We start from the raw sequence: 18,168 nt of genomic DNA on the forward strand, positions 1-18,168 counted from the left end.
GGGAAACAGTAAAGAGGATAATATGTGGACTATAAGCAGGGTATCCAATTTGAGAGGCTGTTCTAATCCTTCAGGTAAGAGACAGCACACATCTAAACTAAGATGAGGGCCATGTGGGGAAAGGAAATTTGATTTGAAATCAGGAAGATGAGTTTTCTTGACTATATCACCTAGTTGTCCAAAGACATCCAAAAAAAATTATGAAAAGGACTGGGATTCAATAAAATAGATAAACCTTTGGTAAATCTGATCAGAAAAAGGAAAGAGGAAAATCAAACTGTTAGTCTTACAAATGAAAAGGGGGATCTTTCCACCAATGAAGAGGAAATTAGAGAAATAATGAGTTACTTTGCCCAACTCTATGCCAATAAATTTGATAACTTAAGTGAAATGGATGACTTCCTCCAAAAATATAGGCTTCCTAGATTAAAAGAGGAGGAGATAAATTGCTTAAATAGTCCCATTTCAGAAAAAGAAATAGAACAAGCAAGCTATTAATCAACTCCCCAGGAAAAAATCCCCAGGACCAGATGGATTTACATGTGAATTCTACCAAAGATTTAAAGAACAACTAGCCCCAATGTTATATAAACTATTTGAAAAAAATAGGGGATGAAGGAGTCCTGCCAAACTCCTTTTATGACACATACATGGTACTGATACCTAAACCAGGAAGATCGAAAACTGAGAAAGAAAACTATAGACCAATTTCCTTAATGAATATTGATGAAAAAACCTTAAATAAGATATTAGCAAAAAGACTTCAGAAAATCATCCCCAGGATAATACACTATGATCAAGTAGGATTTATACCAGGAATGCAGGGCTGGTTTAATATTAGGAAAACTATTAGTATAATTGACCATATTAATAATCAAATTAATAAAAACCATATGATCATCTCAATAGATGCAGAAAAAGCATTTGATAAAATCCAACATCCATTCCTACTAAAAACGCTTCAGAGTATAGGAATAAATGGACTACTCCTTAAAATAATCAGGAGCATATATTTACGACCGTCAGTAAGCATAATATGCAATGGAGATAAACTGGAACCTTTCCCAGTAAGATCAGGAGTGAAACAAGGTTGCCCACTATCACCATTACTATTCAATATTGTATTAGAAATGTTAGCCTCGGCAATAAGAGTCAAGAAAGAGATTAAAGGAATAAGAGTAGGTAATGAGGAAATCAAACTGTCACTCTTTGCAGATGATATGATGGTATACTTAGAAAACCCCAGGGATTCTAATAAAAAGTTATTAGAAATAACTCACAACTTTAGCAAAGTTCCTGGATACAAAAGAAATCCACATAAATCCTCAGCATTTTTATACATCACCAACAAAATGCAACAGCAAGAGATACAAAGAGAAATTCCATTCCAAACAAATGTTGAGAGTATAAAATATTTGGGAATCCATCTACCAAAGAAAAGTCAGGAATTATATGAACAAAATTATAAAACACTTGCCACAAAAATAAAGGCAGATTTAAATAATCAGAAAGACATCCAGTGCTCATGGATAGGCCGAGCGAATATAATAAAGATGATAATACTCCCCAAACTAATCTATTTATTTAGTGCTATACCAATCAGACTCCCAATAAACTATTTTAGTGACCTAGAAAAAATAACAACAAAGTTCATATGGAAAAATAAAAGGTCGAGAATTTCAAGGGAATTAATGAAAAAAAAGTTAGATGAAGTTGATCTAGGTATAACTGATCTAAAGCTATATTATATAGCAGCAGTCACCAAAACCATTTGGTACTGGCTAAGAAATAGATCAGTCGATCAGTGGAACAGATTAGGTACAAAGGACAAAAAAGGGTACATCTATAGCAATCTAGTGTTTGATAATCCCAAAGATACCAACATTTGGGATAAAAACGCATTATTTGAAAAAAACTGTTGGGAAAACTGGAAATTAGTATGCCAGAAATTAGATATGGACCCACACTTAACACCATATACCAAGATAAGATCAAAATGGGTCCATGATTTAGGCATAAAGAATGAGATCATAAATACATTAGAGGAACAGAGGATAGTCTACCTCTCAGACCTGTGGAGGAGGAAAGAATTTATGACCAGAGGAGAACTAGAGATCATTATTGATCACAAAATAGAAGATTTTGATTACATCAAACTAAAAAGTTTCTGTACAAACAATACTAATTCAAACAAGATTAGAAGGGAAGTAACAAATTGGGGAAATATTTTTACAGTTAAAGGTTCTGATAAAGGCCTCATTTCCAAAATATATAGAGAATTGATCCTAATTTATAAAAAAAAAAAAAAAATCAAACCATTCTCCAATTGATAAATAATCAAAGGATATGAACAGACAATTCTCAGATAATAAAATTGAAACTATATCCACTCATATAAAAGAGTGTTCCAAATCACTATTGATCAGAGAAATCCAAATTAAGACAATTCTGAGATACCACTATACACCTGTCAGATTAGCTAAGATGACAGGAACAAATAATGATGAATGTTGGAGGGGATGTGGGAAAACTGGGACACTGATGCATTGTTGGTGGAGTTGTGAAAGAATCCGGCCATTTGGGAGAGCAATCTGGAACTATGCCCAAAAAGTTATCAAACTGTGCATACCCTTTGATCCAGCTGTGCTACTACTGGGCTTATATCCCAAAGAAATACTAAAGAGGGGAAAGGGACCTGTGTGTGCCAAAATGTTTGTAGCAGCTCTTTTCATAGTGGCTAGAAACTGGAAGATGAATGGATGTCCATCAATTGGAGAATGGTTGGGTAAATTGTGGTATATGAAGGCTATGGAATATTATTGCTCTGTAAGAAATGACCAGCAGGAGGAATTCAGAAAGGCTTGGACAGACTTGCAAGAATTGATGTTGAGTGAAATGAGCAGAACCAGAAGATCACAACACACTTCAACAACAATACTGTATGAAGATGTATTCTGATGGAAGTGGGTATCTTCAACATAAAGTAGATCCAACTCACTTCCAGCTGATCAATGATGGACAGAAACAACTACATCCAGAGAAGGAGCACTGGGAATTGAATGTAAAATATTAGCACTACTGTCTATCTACCCAGGTTACTTATACCTTCGGAATCCAATACTTAACGTGCAACAAGAAAATTGGATTTACACACATATATTGTATCTAGGTTATATTGTAACATATGTAAAATGTATGGGATTGCCTGTCATGTAGGGGAGGGAGCAGAAGGAGGGAGGGGAAAATCTGGAAAAATGAATACAAGGGATAATGTTATTAAAAAAAATTACACATGCATATATACTGTAAAAAAAATGTATAATTATAAAATTAATTTAAAAAAAGAAGGAAAAAAAAAAACACTCAGCATGAGTTCATGCAAGTCTCTCCAAGCCTTTCTGAATTCATCCTGCTGGTCATTTCTTACAGAGCAATAATATTCCATAACCTTCATATACCATAATTTACTCAACCATTCTCCAATTGATGGACATCCATTCATCTTCCAGTTTCTAGCCACTATGAAAAGAGCTGCTACAAACATTTTGGCACACACAGGTCCCTTTCCCCTCTTTAGTATTTCTTTGGGATATAAGCCCAGTAGTAGCACAGCTGGATCAAAGGGTATGCACAGTTTGATAACTTTTTGGGCATAGTTCCAGATTGCTCTCCCAAATGGCCGGATTCTTTCACAACTCCACCAACAATGTATTAGTGTCCCAGTTTTCCCACATCCTCTCCAACATTCATCATTATTTGTTCCTGTCATCTTAGCCAATCTGACAAGTGTGTAATGGTATCTCAGAATTGTCTTAATTTGCATTTCTCTGATCAATAGTGATTTGGAACACTCTTTCATATGAGTGGATATAGTTTCAATTTTATTATCTGAGAATTGTCTGTTCATATCCTTTGACTATTTATCAATTGGAGAATGGTTTGATTTTTTTATAAATTAGGATCAATTCTCTATATATTTTGGAAATGAGACCTTTATCAGAACCTTTAACTGTAAAAATATTTTCCCAATTTGTTACTTCCCTTCTAATCTTGTTTGCATTAGTATTGTTTTTAGTTTGATGTAATCAAAATCTTCTATTTTGTGATTAATAATGATCTCTAGTTATCCTCTAGTCATAAATTCCTTCTTCCTCCACAGGTCTGAGAGGTAGACTATCCTCTGTTCCTCTAATCTATTTATGATCTAAATGAGATGTTTCTTAACATAAGATCCAAAAGAATGGAAAGACAAAGAAGAGTTAAGAGAGGAGTAAGTATAAGTTTTCCAGACAAAGACCAAGATATGACAACATTTTACTGTGATTTTCAATATCCTCTGACAGAAGGTCTCATTAGTTAGTTCTCCCTTAAACATCAAGAAGAAAAGGAAATTAGATATGGTGTTAGAGATCCTAGCTTTAATTGAGAAATCCTGTTATCAAAGAAATCTGCTTTTTGAGCTCTAGACATAGTTGGAATCTGGTCAAGCAATGGCCTTATTCAATATTAGAGGACTCTAGTCTGAGACTATAGGGCAACTAGTTGAGGGTATGAAATAAGAGAAAACACGAAAAGAGGCCTCTCAAAATTAGTCCTTGAGTAGAGCTAAGAAACCCAATGTACAACACCTAGGTTTTCCTAAACTTAGTTATATATTTAAGCCATGTTTATTCTTTGGCTCAAGAATACCACACTGTCCCTCTAGATCTTTACCTTCTGAGACTTCCTTGTGTTATTTTCTTCTGAATCTAAATACAGTGCCCTTTATATTGTACTACAATATACAAATAGTATCTAATAAAGCATATAAAGCAAATGTAAATAGAAATAATTAGCCACTCCTATGACTAGAAAGCACACTCTCCTATAAACCTATCAAAATCATTTCATTCATCAAGTTTTAACTCAAATACTACTACTCCTCTTCAATGAAACATTCCATGATCTCATGAGTCTCCAAGTGGTCTTTCCTTCCAATATTTCTGGTTATAAAGTTATTATTGTGTATATTATACTGACCAAGTGGAACATAAGCACTTCTTGAAGGAAGAGATTGTTGTGTTTCTAAATTTATATTCTAAATGCCTATAACACTACACTGCATACACAAATAATCTAATAAATGTCTGAAATAAATTAGCTAATCAACAAGCATTTATTAAATATTATTATATACTATTATGTACTGAAGGAATACACAAAAAAGTAAAAACATTATTCCTTCCTTCAAGTAGTTCATTTTCTAATAGGAAAACATCATATAAATAACTATGACAATCTTGAAGGTACTATTGGATAGTATTGAGGCAAGAGGCTGGAGAAAGGTCTCCTGAAAAAGATGGGATATAAGCAGTTTGGAAGGAATTCAAGAAATCCAGGAGACAGAGGTAAAGTGGGAGACTATACTAGGCAAAGGAGTCAGAATATCAGTGCAAAGATGCAGAGACAAGACAGCATCAGCTGCTAGGAAAAGCAAATGGATCAGGAGAGCTGGAGAGTAGAGTGAAGAGCAGTAAAGAAAGAAAAAACTAGTAAGAGTAGACGGTATAAATAAGGCATTGGTAAAGATAGAATGATAAAAAATTATCATCAGAACAAAGGATTTCAACATTCATGAGAATACAGTAGCTGAGCTGTGAGTGATGGCTAAAACCAAAGACATGATCATCATCTGTGTATCTGATATGGAATGGAGAAGCAAGGCTTGAGAAGAGAATAGAAGCCGAACGACCTGGAGCCTGAAAGATGACAGCTATTAGAATCTTGAAGTGAATTGAAAAGCTGTCAACAAAAACCAAAAGAGAACTGAAAAATCTGTCAACTCTTCCTGAATCAGGTCTTAATATAATTTTACCATCTTAAACACAATTATCAAATCTCAAAGCACTACGGAACTTAGAGGGAGACATAATCTTAAGAGATCATCTTTTAATCGAATCTCTTCATTACTTTATGGAGGAAGATACTGAAACCTAAAAGATTAATTTATAAAGACCCATAGACTTCAATCTATTCAAGACCACAATAAAGATTATCAAAAAAGGCACTCTCCAAAACCAACAAAATCTCCAAAGAGGCCTAGAATGATATCCCCTGAGCAGAGGGCAACAGGAAAAAATGCTACAATGGAAGCATTCTTAAGACTGTTAACTTCATAGATCACTAATAATAGTGAACATGTATGTAGTACCTTAAAGCTTACAAAATGTTTTACATATACAACCAAAGTACTTTAAGAATAATTCCCCCAAAGTACCTTTCCTGCAATGTTTTCCTGTTCTGATCTCTCCTCAAAAATTATCTTCTATTTATTTATCTATATACAAATTATATCTATCTGACCCAACTATAAGTTTTTTAAGGAAAAACACAATTTCCTATTTCACTCTCTATTCTCAGTGACTAGCAAAATTGTTTTGCATATATTAGATATTAAACATTTGTAAAATTCAATTTTGTTAAATAAGTGAAATGCTCAAAGTGAGAGAGCTATTAAATAGTAATGAAAAATCTCAATATTCCTATGAAAGTCATTTTAAACTGTTTTGAAGACAAATATAAATTAGGTTTCCATATCTCTTAAGAATGCTAAGTTTCCAAAAGTACTGATCAAACACTGACATTAGTTTACTAGGTACCAACAAAGAAAAAGTGGGTTCTTAGAAGAAAAATAAATATAGAAATAAGAAAAACAATGTTAAGTCCCATGAAAAAAACAAAACATTTTAATAGTTATTTTCATAGACATAAAAGCATTTTTACTGAAGGCTTAAGACAGAAATGTTAAGTTACTTTAAACATTTTAGTTTCAGCTATATTTGGAGAATAAAATGACCTTTAATTTTAATTTTCCTAAATGTCCTAAAAGATTTCCCCCATTAAAGTTCACTTCAAAAATTACAATAATAAATAACATTATTTTAGTTAATTTATAAACTTCTTTTACTACTTGAACTATATAAAGCACATTACCAATTCAGAATTTCTATATTCCAACAAAGGAGTTAGAATCTATAATTATTTACCTTTAAACATGGTTATCCAAAAACTGCCATTTTATAATGTAAAATCCTCATGGGAAACCAACAATTTAGTGTTAAATCTATTTAAGACCCCCAGAAATTTAATCATAATTGCCCCAAGCTGAAGAGATATATTCCCTCCAAAGATTCCTAGTTTCATCAGATATCTTCTACTTTACATTGTAGAGTTACAGATTTTAGCATGCTAAGGCGGGCAGGTAGGATATAGTAGACTGAGTGCAAAGACTGGAGTCAGAAGACTCAATATTCTCCCCCCCCCAACCCCCAGGCTAGGGTTAAGTGACTTGCCCAGGGTCACACAGCTAGGAAGTGTTAAGTGTCTGAGACCACATTTGAACTAGGGTCCTCCTGAATTCAAGGCTGGTGCTCTATTCACTGTGCCACCTAGCTGCCTCAAAACTCAATATCCTAAGTTCAAATGCGGTCTTAGACACATCAGTTGTGTGATCCTGGGAAAGTCATTCAAACTTGTTTGCCTCATTTTCTTCATCAGTTAAGTGAGCTGAAGAGGGAAAGCCTCTCAGACAAGCCACTCCAGAATCTTTACTAAGAAAACCTAAATGGGTTTCTTCACAAAGAGTCAGACACAACTGAATACCATTCACTAACAACATCAAAGAGGCAAGCCTCATCAATGATTAACAAATGTGGCTATCAATACAGGTGAAAATGCAATTTATCTGTTGAAAAATCTCCAATTTAACATACAAAATGAGTAATTAATCATCTTTTTAAAAAATTCCTTAGTACCTGTCAAATCCTTTGCCAAATCAGGATGGTTCATAAGGCAATGGCTGGCAAATTTCACACATTCAAGCCGTATAGGTACGTGAATATCATTAAACCTATTTAAAATATAAAAAAGAAAAAAACCAGTATGTTTAAAACAAGATAAGGAGTAAAATGTGAACTCAATTCTTACTCCAAAGATATACATTTATTTCATTTAAGAAAAAGACAAGTTAGATAACTGGATTAGAACTACTTATTTCTATTTTCTTATACTACAAAATCCTAAAAAATGTTGTCAAGTCATTGATTTTGTGTGTTTCTGAATGCTGCAGGAAAATATTAAGAATTATTCAAATTTTTTTTTAATAAGGCCAGGGAAAAATTTTAGAGAAGTATTCATTTAAGGAAAGATGATTTTTTTAAAAAGAAGTTATGTAGAATACTGAGACAACATGATTAAGTTGATTTAAATATAAAACTCTATGATGATAACTTTATTAAGAATATGCTGGAATATAGCAGTATAGTACAATGGAAAGAAAATCGAAATTTAAGAAATGGTTTTCAGTTCCATTTCTGCCAACTCCTCTAGATTATAGTGAATTTAATCAAGTCCCTTGAAGTCTCTAATCTTGTTTCCTTAACAAAGTGTTTTGCAAACATCAAGAGCTATTTCATAAATGGACATTACTATTATTCCAATTTAATATTAATGAGATAGCCAATTTTCTTCAGGGTTATTAAGTTCCTAATAATCTGAATAAAATTTTAGAAATATGAAAAACCTAAAAATTTACATTTCCATCAATACTTTATACTCAATAATTTCAAAGATTTTAATTTTGAGGGACAGAATCCCTGAAACCTTTTTGAAGGGAAGGAAAGGGGGGTAGAGAGAGTCTAAATAAGTGATTTCAGCAGTAGGAGGAATTGCTACTATAGAAATTCCTTCCACAGATGAAAATGAGCATAACTTATTTTTAACATTCTTAAAGAATGGGTGGACCACTGAGCAGTTTATTAAGAGTAGCCAGTATTCACACAGATCATATGAAACTAGCTCTTCCTGACTTCAAGATTCTTTACTGAGAAACAATGCTTTTGAATATTATATATATATATATATATATATATATATATATATTTACAAGAAGGAAAATAAAAGTCAAAGTTAACCAGCTGAGTTTTATAAATTAGAAAAAAAAATTGTTTGAATGTGCCAAATTTAACCATAAATGTTTCTTATTTTGTATTTAGTTCAAATAAAAAAAATTAAAAATAATCTTATGAACATTTTTTTAATTATAGCTTTTTATTGACAAAACATATGCATGGGTAATTTTTCAGCATTGTCCCTTGCAATCACTTCTGTTCCAACTTTTCCCTTCCCTTCCTCTACCCTCCTTCCCCTAGATGGCAGGCAGTCTGATACACGTTAAACATGTTAAAAATATATCTTAAATACAGTATATGTGTATACATCTGTACAGTTCTGTTGCACAAGAAAAATCTGATTCAGAAAGGTAAAAATAACCTGAGAAGAAAAACAAAAATCTAGTAATAAATTTTACCAATGAAATCAAATTGGGGAATGAAAAGAGGGAGAGGCACATACAGAAGAATGGCTAATTATTAAAGTTCTGAAAAAAATCACATATGAGATTACTGATCATCATTATTTATCTCATGTTACATATGAGGAATTCAGACTTAATTTTTGATATTGTTTAAAAAGAAAGATGTGTGAATTATCAGTGGACTTCAACATTTTCTCTTATAGAAAGGGAAATAAAAACAGCACATACCTTCCCAAATAGCACTGCCAAAGTGGTTTATTTTGAGACGCCAATTCTGAATCCTTTGCCCCAAACATTTTTGCTAGCAGTTTAACAACTTGTAGCCGTTCTTCATTGTCATTGCTCTGGGAAATAAAGAAGTGTCAAAAATATGTGAAATAACATGTTTACAATCAACATATGCATCAGAAACACAAAAGTTTGAATTAAAGTAAACTTCAGAATAAAATGGGATAAAGAATCTAAACTTAACTGAAAAAAAAAATAACTGATTTAAGAATGGATTATAACTTTAAAGAGATGATAAAGTGGCCAACAAGCAGCTTATAAAAATGAACACCATAATTATGGACACCAAGAACATAGTTTTCTACCACATACAGTAAAATTTACAATTCATTTCAAAATTGCAAAAAGTCTAAAATTATACATAAAACTTGAAAATCTTTTCTCAATATAAGTATTCCCTAATCCAACTTTTAAAAATTACACTGAATATACAATAAAAAAAATTACATATAATATTACCCATAAGAATAATGAACAATCCTGGATCTATATGACTATAGGGTTTCTGTGACATTCAAAAAAAATTCTGAAACAAAATTAATCTTAATTAAAAATATAAGCAAATGCCACATTGTGTTGCTTCAAGGAGATTACAATGAAATCAAAACAGAAATAGCACAAATGAAATTTTTTTCCAATAAACCAAAGTTACATATTTTGTTTTATGAAATAATGATGAAAGCAAGATACTTCATCTCTTTTAGATTTCAATATAATTCTATTTATTTGTCAAATACAGAGTTTATGATATTACTTTAACATTGGGCTATTATTAAAAAATTAAAATATCGCTAACATTAAATTCCTTTAAAAGTAATCACAAAATAGCCAATCCTATTTTTATTGAAAATAGTTCTGATGAGATTTTTTTTTTCATATAACTTTTGATTTTAGTTTCTAATTGCAAATAGAGATTACCAGATCGATGACTGCAGTGTAAATCTGGAATCTGTTATCCAGGATGAAGATTTGGGAAAATTACTTAACACACACACACACACACACACACACACACACACACGTGAGTGTGTGTGTGTGTGTGTGTGTGTTCACGTGTGTGTGTTCGTGTGTGTGTGTGTGTGTGTGTTAAATAACAATACCTTTTTATTTTTCAAAATACATGCAAAGATAGTTTTCAATGTTAACCCTCGGAGAACCTTGTGTTCCAAATTTTTCTCCCTCCCTTCTTTCTTGACAGCAAGTAATTTACTATAGGTTAAACATGTGCAATCCTTTTAAACATATTTCCACATTTGTCATGGTGCATGAGAAAAATCAGATGAAAAGGGGGAAAAACCATGAGAAAGCAAAAAAAAAAAAAAAAAAAACCAAGCAAACAAACAACAACAAAAACAACAACATTCAGTCTCCATAGATCTTTCTCTGAATGCAAATGGCTCTTTCCATCACAAGTCTATTGGAGATGCCTTGAATCATTTCATTTTTTAAAACAGCCAAGTCCATCACACTTGATCACTACATAATCTTAAATGTTGCTGAATACAATGTTCTCTTGGTTCTACTCACTTCACTTAGCATCAGTTCATCTAAATCTTTCCAGGCTTTTCTGAAGTCAGCCTGCTCATCATTCTTATAAAACAATAATATTCCATTACATTCATATAAAATAACTTATTCAGGCATCCCCCAACTGATGGGCATCTACTCAATTTCTAGTTCTTTGCCACTACCAAAAAAAAAAAAAGGCTGCTCCAAACATTTTTGCACATGTAGGTCCTTTTTCTTTTTTCATGATTTCTTTGTTCTACAGACCCTGTAGAACACTGCTGAATCAAAGAGAGTATTCAGATTGATAGCCCATTGGGCATATTTCCAAATTGTTCTCCAGAATGATTGAATCAGTTTACAACTCCATCAACAATGTATTAGTGTTACAGTTTTCCTACATCCCCTGCAATATTTTTTCATCTTTTCTTGTCATTTTAGCCATCTGAGAGGTGAGCAGTGGTAGAGAAATTTGCATTTTTCTAATCAACAGTGATTTAAAGCATTTTTTTCATAGTAGATTATCCCTTGTTTTTCTAATTTGTTTACAATATCACAGTTTATATGTTTAAATCATGAATCCATTTCAATAAGATATGAAGATATCAGATCAGATAAGTTTAAAAAAAAATAAAATAGTCCCTTAAAATTGTTATCCCTGTTAATCTGATTGTGTAAAAATCTTTGCAAATGAATTTCAGTTAACACAGTATTTCTCCCAAACAACATCCATGTGTCTTATGAAATCTCACATTTTTCTATAAAATCAAATATATTACTTTCCTATATGTATCTCCTCAAAAACTGAGTGTGAGATAAATTTAAAAAGAACCTTAGTGATGGTGCAAAGTGTTTCCTCTGTTAACTTGTAAAATTCACTTCACCTCAATGCACTTGTAAAATGAGAGTTGGCATACTTCTCAGGTTGGCTAAGATGATAGGAAAAGATAATTAATAAATATTGGAGGGGAAGTGGGGAAACTGGACACTAATGCATTATTGGTGGAGTTATGAAATGAGCCAACCATTCTGGAGGGCAATTTGGAACTAGGGCTATAAAACTCCACATACCCTTTGACCCAATAGAGCCATTACTGGATCTGTAACCCAAGGAAATCATAAAGAAGGGAAAAGGACCCACATGTGCAAAAAATCTTTGTAAGAGCTCTTTTTGTGATAGCAAATAATTGGAAAATGAATAGGTGTCTATCAACTAGGGAATGACTAAACAAGTTTTTTGTTATATGGATAAGATAATGGAATATTATTGTTCTATTAAAAATGAGGAACAAGCTGATTTAGAACGATTTACATAAACTGATGCTAACTGAAACAAGCAAAACCAGGAAAACATTGTACACAATTAACAGCAAGAATGTGTGTTGATCTTCCTTGATTCTTCTCAGTGGTTCAATGATCCAAAGCAATCCCTATAGATTTTGGACAGAAAATGCCATCTGCATCCAGGAGGAGGAGACTGAACGTGCTATGAACACATGCTATGTTCACTTCTTTTTTCTGTTATGTTTCTTTTTTCTCTCTCCCATGGTTTTTCCCTTTTGCTATGATTTTTCTCTTCCAACATGATTCATAAAGCAATGTGTATTACTAGAAAAAAAAATGAATTAGTAAATATCTATTTTTCTTGATCTAATTCTATTATCATTACAAAAGCGATCTCCATATCAATATTTGAAATTAGGATTGTCTGATTTCCACCCTGGTTGTTATAAACTTTTATCATAAAATAGGTTCATCACTTTGTTTGCTATTTATACTTCAAAGAGGACCAATAATATCATGAGAGTGATGTCTTGACTTTGTTAGGAGCTGTTAAATTTGTCTTTTAAGTTTCTATATTTTCCAGAAACACTGAACCCAAAGCATGCATCAAGAATGAAGCTCCCCCTGAGCTGACACTTTGTTGCTGCATTCCACGCTAGATTCTCTCTGTGTTCTTGGGGAATTAAACCAAGTACAAGTCAACTGTGCCAGGCTGAGGTAATGCTTGTGTGGCTGGAGTCCTTTGCAGATACCTTCAGTCTAGTAGTTCCCAAGGGGAACTTTTTGCTCCTCCTTGTGGAAGGTGGTCTTGTCTTTTTTCCTACTTTTGCTGCACCTTCTCTCCCTACCATTCCATGCCCTTTTCTGGTATCCCTTACTCCCTTTTCTTCTGCTATGAGGATTGGGAACTATTTGCTCTCCTCTGATTTCCAATTACACATTTATTCCTCTTGTACTACAAAAATATAGTTTTCAGGTAACTTTCATGATGGTGTGATTTCCATTGTGAATTGGATTTAAGTGAGTTGGACTGTGCAAAGTCATCAGTCTCACTCTCCTCCAGAGACATCAAGAGTCCAATGGCAAGATATATAGGTCAGGATAACTGTTGATGGCCCAAAGTGCAGTGATAGACCTTAGCCTTTTCAAGCTAAGTTATTTCTCAGATTTCAGTTTGTTTAAGGCAAACTACCTGTTAGTGATTTAAGGCTAGGTAAAATTTGAGGCAAAAAAAATGGTCTGGTCTACTTTTCCTTCTCAGAACAATCAAGTCAGGACTAGAAAACCCTCAAGTTTTCTTGAGGTTTCTGGCCAGGACAGAAAACACTTTTTATTTACCCTCTGAGCCATCAAAACCCAAATAATAAACAAGTGAGGTTTAAGGTGGTTATCACCCGAAAGGCAGGTCTAGAGTGTTATAGTGTACCCCTGGGCCTAGAGCCAGGAAGACATCGGTTTAAATCCTCCCTGAGACACCAATCTAATAGCTGTTATTTAATCAAGGCAAGTTATTTAATCTTTGAAATCCTCAACTATAAAATGGAGATAATAGTACTACTTATTTCACAGGAATGTAGAGGGGGGAATCAAATAAGATATTTGTAGAGCTTTTAGCATATTAAGTGCTTAAATAAATACTTATCCTTTCAGAAGTTCCATGTTTCTAACTAGTTTCTTGACTTTAGAATCCTAAAGTCATATTTTTGTCTTGTCTTTTTGAAATTAGGACAACATTAAGTACAGGATTCTAGATTATCTTTTCCCAATTTTAAAAATTTTAGGAATTTTAGAATTGGAGTTCCCCAACATTAGAGAATGTTAGTTTGCACACGTACCCCAATATCTCATTTGCAGGTGGCATTTAGAAAATATTCCTTTGGTAGTCTGATAAAGCATTAGATCTGTAAACTAACTTTAATAATTTTGTCATTTTCAAGATATTGGCACAAGTCACAAATGCTAAATATTCCTTCCCCAATTTAAGCTGTTCTTCATTTCTTTAAAGATTATTTTGCAACTGACCTAAACTGAGTATGATTTGGTAAAATGACTCTCAAATATTTTATGCATCATGTTGTTTTAAATGAGATTATCCCTTTTGAGTATTCTCTTGTGGATTTTTTATTATTATAACTTTATTGTTTTGTTTCTGTTATTGTCTTGTGTATTGTTGTTATTATATGGCAATACTTTTTATTTTTGTGGGTTTATTTTGGAGCCTGAAAAATTGCTATTAATTATTTCAATTTGTTTACACATTCTCTAGAATTTCCAAGCAAACCACCATGTCATCTTCAAACAGAGAGGGGGAAATGACTAATTGTAGAGTGACAAGCCAGATGAATACAGAGAATCCTGAAGTATGGGTGAACTGATCCAAAGTGAAGGATGCAGAACTAGGAAAACAATATACACAATAACTATAAGAATATAAACAATAAATATTTATCCCTAATAATCTAAAGTGGATGTAGCAAATTAGAACAAGCTTGGCCCCAAAAATAGAAATGACAAGATCTTTGGGTATAAATAGTGTTTATAATGTTTATCCTGATGTACTGATGATCTTTACAGAAACTTTTCTTCTCTTTCCTCTTTCTAAAGTAAATTTTTTAAAAATAGGTTTTGTTATAGGGGATGACTTTCTGGAAGGGAGTGGAAAGGAAAAAAAAATTACTGGGAAATCTAGACTACATAAAAACAAAAGATATTACTAAGATTCCTCTTCTTTTTTTTTAGAGGAGAGCTGAAGAGATTTATGTTTATGCTCACTTCAGCTTAACCCTACATGAGCTTGTTACCCTACGCAAAACACTTGATTCCTCAGTGACCCACGCAAATAAACTGGACAAAAACTGTCAATTTATACAGGTAAAGAAAATTTCTTCACCAGCAGTTCTTTATACCAATAAAATTGTAGGTCCCGACAGATAATAATAAAAATAAACTTTCCTCCATGTTTTCATCCTTTTTTCCTATACTCTACTTATAAGAAATCTTATTAACTCCTTCCAATTGCTCAAAAAAAATTTACCTTTTGGTTTCTCTGGATTCTGATGTATGTATTTAAAAGTTTCTATTCAACTCTACCATCTTTTCATCAGAAATGTTTCTAAGTGCTCTACCACAGTAAAAATCCATTTTCCTCCATTGGATGATATATAGCTCTGCAAAGTAAATTATTCTTTTTCCTTTGGAGAGGATGTGAGGAACAGTAGTTATATCCAGAAATGAAATAATTTTAAATAACGAAATAAATTTTTAAAATTTTTTTTGGTAATTTTTATCATATATTTCTGTCTAAAGAAAAAAGTATTTTATATTAGGCCATTTAAAAAATATCAAACTCAAAAAAACCAAAAAATACTATTTTAACGAGTTCAAATATAATTTTTTAAATGCAGTTACCTTCAGTTTAAATTCAAGCTGTGGTAAAACAGATAGTAACAAATGACTGTCGATATTGTAGAGCTCCAGTATTAAATCAAAAACATGCTCTGATAGATCACTGATAGATGTTTTTCCAAGCATGAGAACCTGATTAAAAAACTTGAAAGAAAATAAAATAGTCAGCATTACAAACACCAAAAAATTTTTATTTTCTACTTACTTTATTATAAAATCATATTTTATCATTGCATGATACATTATTATACAAATTTCCTAAGTACGTACAGGATTCCAAGTTTCTGAACAAGGATCTCCAAATGACTAAGACTTCACCAAGGCCTACATATAGATGTGCTTATATGGATATTAACATAAAATGTATACATAATTTGTGTATATATGTATGTGTGTATGATATATACACATGGTTATATATAATATATATATATATATATATTCATTTACCAACAATCCATTCCCAAGTTATTTCCTTACTCATACTGCCTCTTCTATATGCTAATAAGCAAACTGATCTATTATATTGACAAACCTAATTTGATATCTCTATTGCCTTTTCTCAGAATATTCCCAATCCCCATAATGCCCTCCAATATAGTTATCCATCCTTTGAAACCCAAATGAAACATTACCTCCCCTAGGAAATATTTTCCTTATGCTATCTAAGCTCACAATGCACTTTGCATCTTTTAAAAATATCCTTTTTTGTTAACATTATTTCAGTGCATATGTAATATCCTTCAAAAGAAAAACTGTAAATTTAACTTCAAATATACTTAGCTTGCTATATTTAATTTCTAAACTTTTTAAAATATTTCTAGGAAGAAAAACAATCCAGCCCTTCTTTGCAACTATTACTATCTGAGAAGAATGTAAAATCTAAAGATTACAAAATTGGAAGACAAACCAAAGGGGGTCATTTTTCTAGTCCATGATTACAAATCTGTGACCAGTTTAGAAACCATCAACAAAAATCAGATATTTTCCCTTTCCCTCCCCACTTCTCCTCTCCTTCTCCCTCTCCCTCTCTCTCCCCACAAACTAATAGGACTTGGGGTCAATAACTGTCCAAAAGAACTCTTCCTCAACTCTGCAATTATACTACCTAGACCCAAAAGTCTAGAACAGTTCAGGAGGGCAGCAATAAAACTTTATCCTAAATCAAGCTGTTTAGAATCCATTAAAAGTTTTAAACCCCCTAATTTGAGCTGTCCCTTTGATTCTTGAAAGCCACAGCAATCAACACAGATTATGCCATGGCATTTTCCAGACAACAGAGGCTTGAATCATTCAAGCTGCAACATTCCTTCCAAAAGTACACAGAGCTTAACCCTAACACAAAATTTCAATTGAGGAATTAAGACTACAAAAAGGAATAAAAAGAGAATAACAAAAAAACTCTTATGAAAAAAATTTTTTATGACACAAAGGAAACCAAACACCAACTCACAAGAGAATGACTCCAAAACATTATAAAGCTTAGCATAAAGTATTCTAGAATTCCTATAAAAGCAATTTTAAAAAAAATGAGTTTGTACATTAAATAAAATGAGAGAACTAGAGAAAAGAAATGAGAGTTATGGAAGAAATAACTGAAAGGAGAATTAAGGGCTTAGTACAAGAATTATAAAATCTAACCACATTAGCAAATAGAGTCAATATGGAAGTGAATGACTCCCTGAAACAATGCAATATAAGATAGCATAATTAAATATAAAGAACACCCAGTTTTGAGTTAGACCTAAAGTTAAGTCTTGAAGTGTGACAGAATTAAAATTACTTAATCATTCTGAGCTTTAGTTTCTTCATTTGTAAAGGAAAAAGTAACAGTTGAACTACTTTTCTTATAAAGTTTTTGTGAGAAAAATATTTAGCTATACAAATGTAAGTTACTGGTGCTTTATCTAGTTGGAGTAAATAATTCTGCAACTACATTTTCTATTATACTACGTAACAATGATAATAATGATGACAGTATTAATGTTTTACCTTAGCTGAACTTCACAACAACCCTCAGAGTAAGTACTCTTATATTATCATCATCTTATAGGAAACAGGGTTGAGAGAGGTTAAAGGACTTGCCCAGGATCACAAAACTAATGCCTGAGGTGAAACTTGGATTCCTGTCTTGATTATAGGATTGACACTTGTCTACTGTGCTACCTAGCTACCTCTACATAAACTGGATATGGTTTTTGGGTGTTTTTTTTTTTTTTTGATACTTTCAGAAATCTGTGACTTCATCAATTTAGGTACTTACTATGCCATTACAAAAGACGATGAAAAACTACAAAGATGGCAGAGTAGGAAGAAACATACAGGCCAACTTT

At 32.4% G+C, this 18,168-nt stretch overlaps 1 protein-coding gene across 3 annotated transcripts in view; it reads right to left on the reverse strand.

Annotated features, from left to right (window-relative positions):
• Window positions 1-18,168, reverse strand: part of PDS5B (PDS5 cohesin associated factor B) — a 209,402-nt gene that overhangs the window by 110,689 nt on the left and 80,545 nt on the right. For all 3 annotated transcript variants that reach the window (XM_074303509.1, XM_074303508.1, XM_074303507.1), the window contains 3 exons: window positions 15,839-15,979; window positions 9,581-9,696; window positions 7,794-7,888 (listed from right to left, as the gene is read on the reverse strand). In XM_074303509.1, coding sequence (XP_074159610.1) covers window positions 7,794-7,888; window positions 9,581-9,696; window positions 15,839-15,979 — 352 coding nt within the window. The remainder of the gene's footprint in view (window positions 1-7,793; window positions 7,889-9,580; window positions 9,697-15,838; window positions 15,980-18,168) is intronic.

Source organism: Sminthopsis crassicaudata, chromosome 3, assembly GCF_048593235.1.
Source record: "Sminthopsis crassicaudata isolate SCR6 chromosome 3, ASM4859323v1, whole genome shotgun sequence".
NCBI lineage: Eukaryota > Metazoa > Chordata > Mammalia > Dasyuromorphia > Dasyuridae > Sminthopsis > Sminthopsis crassicaudata.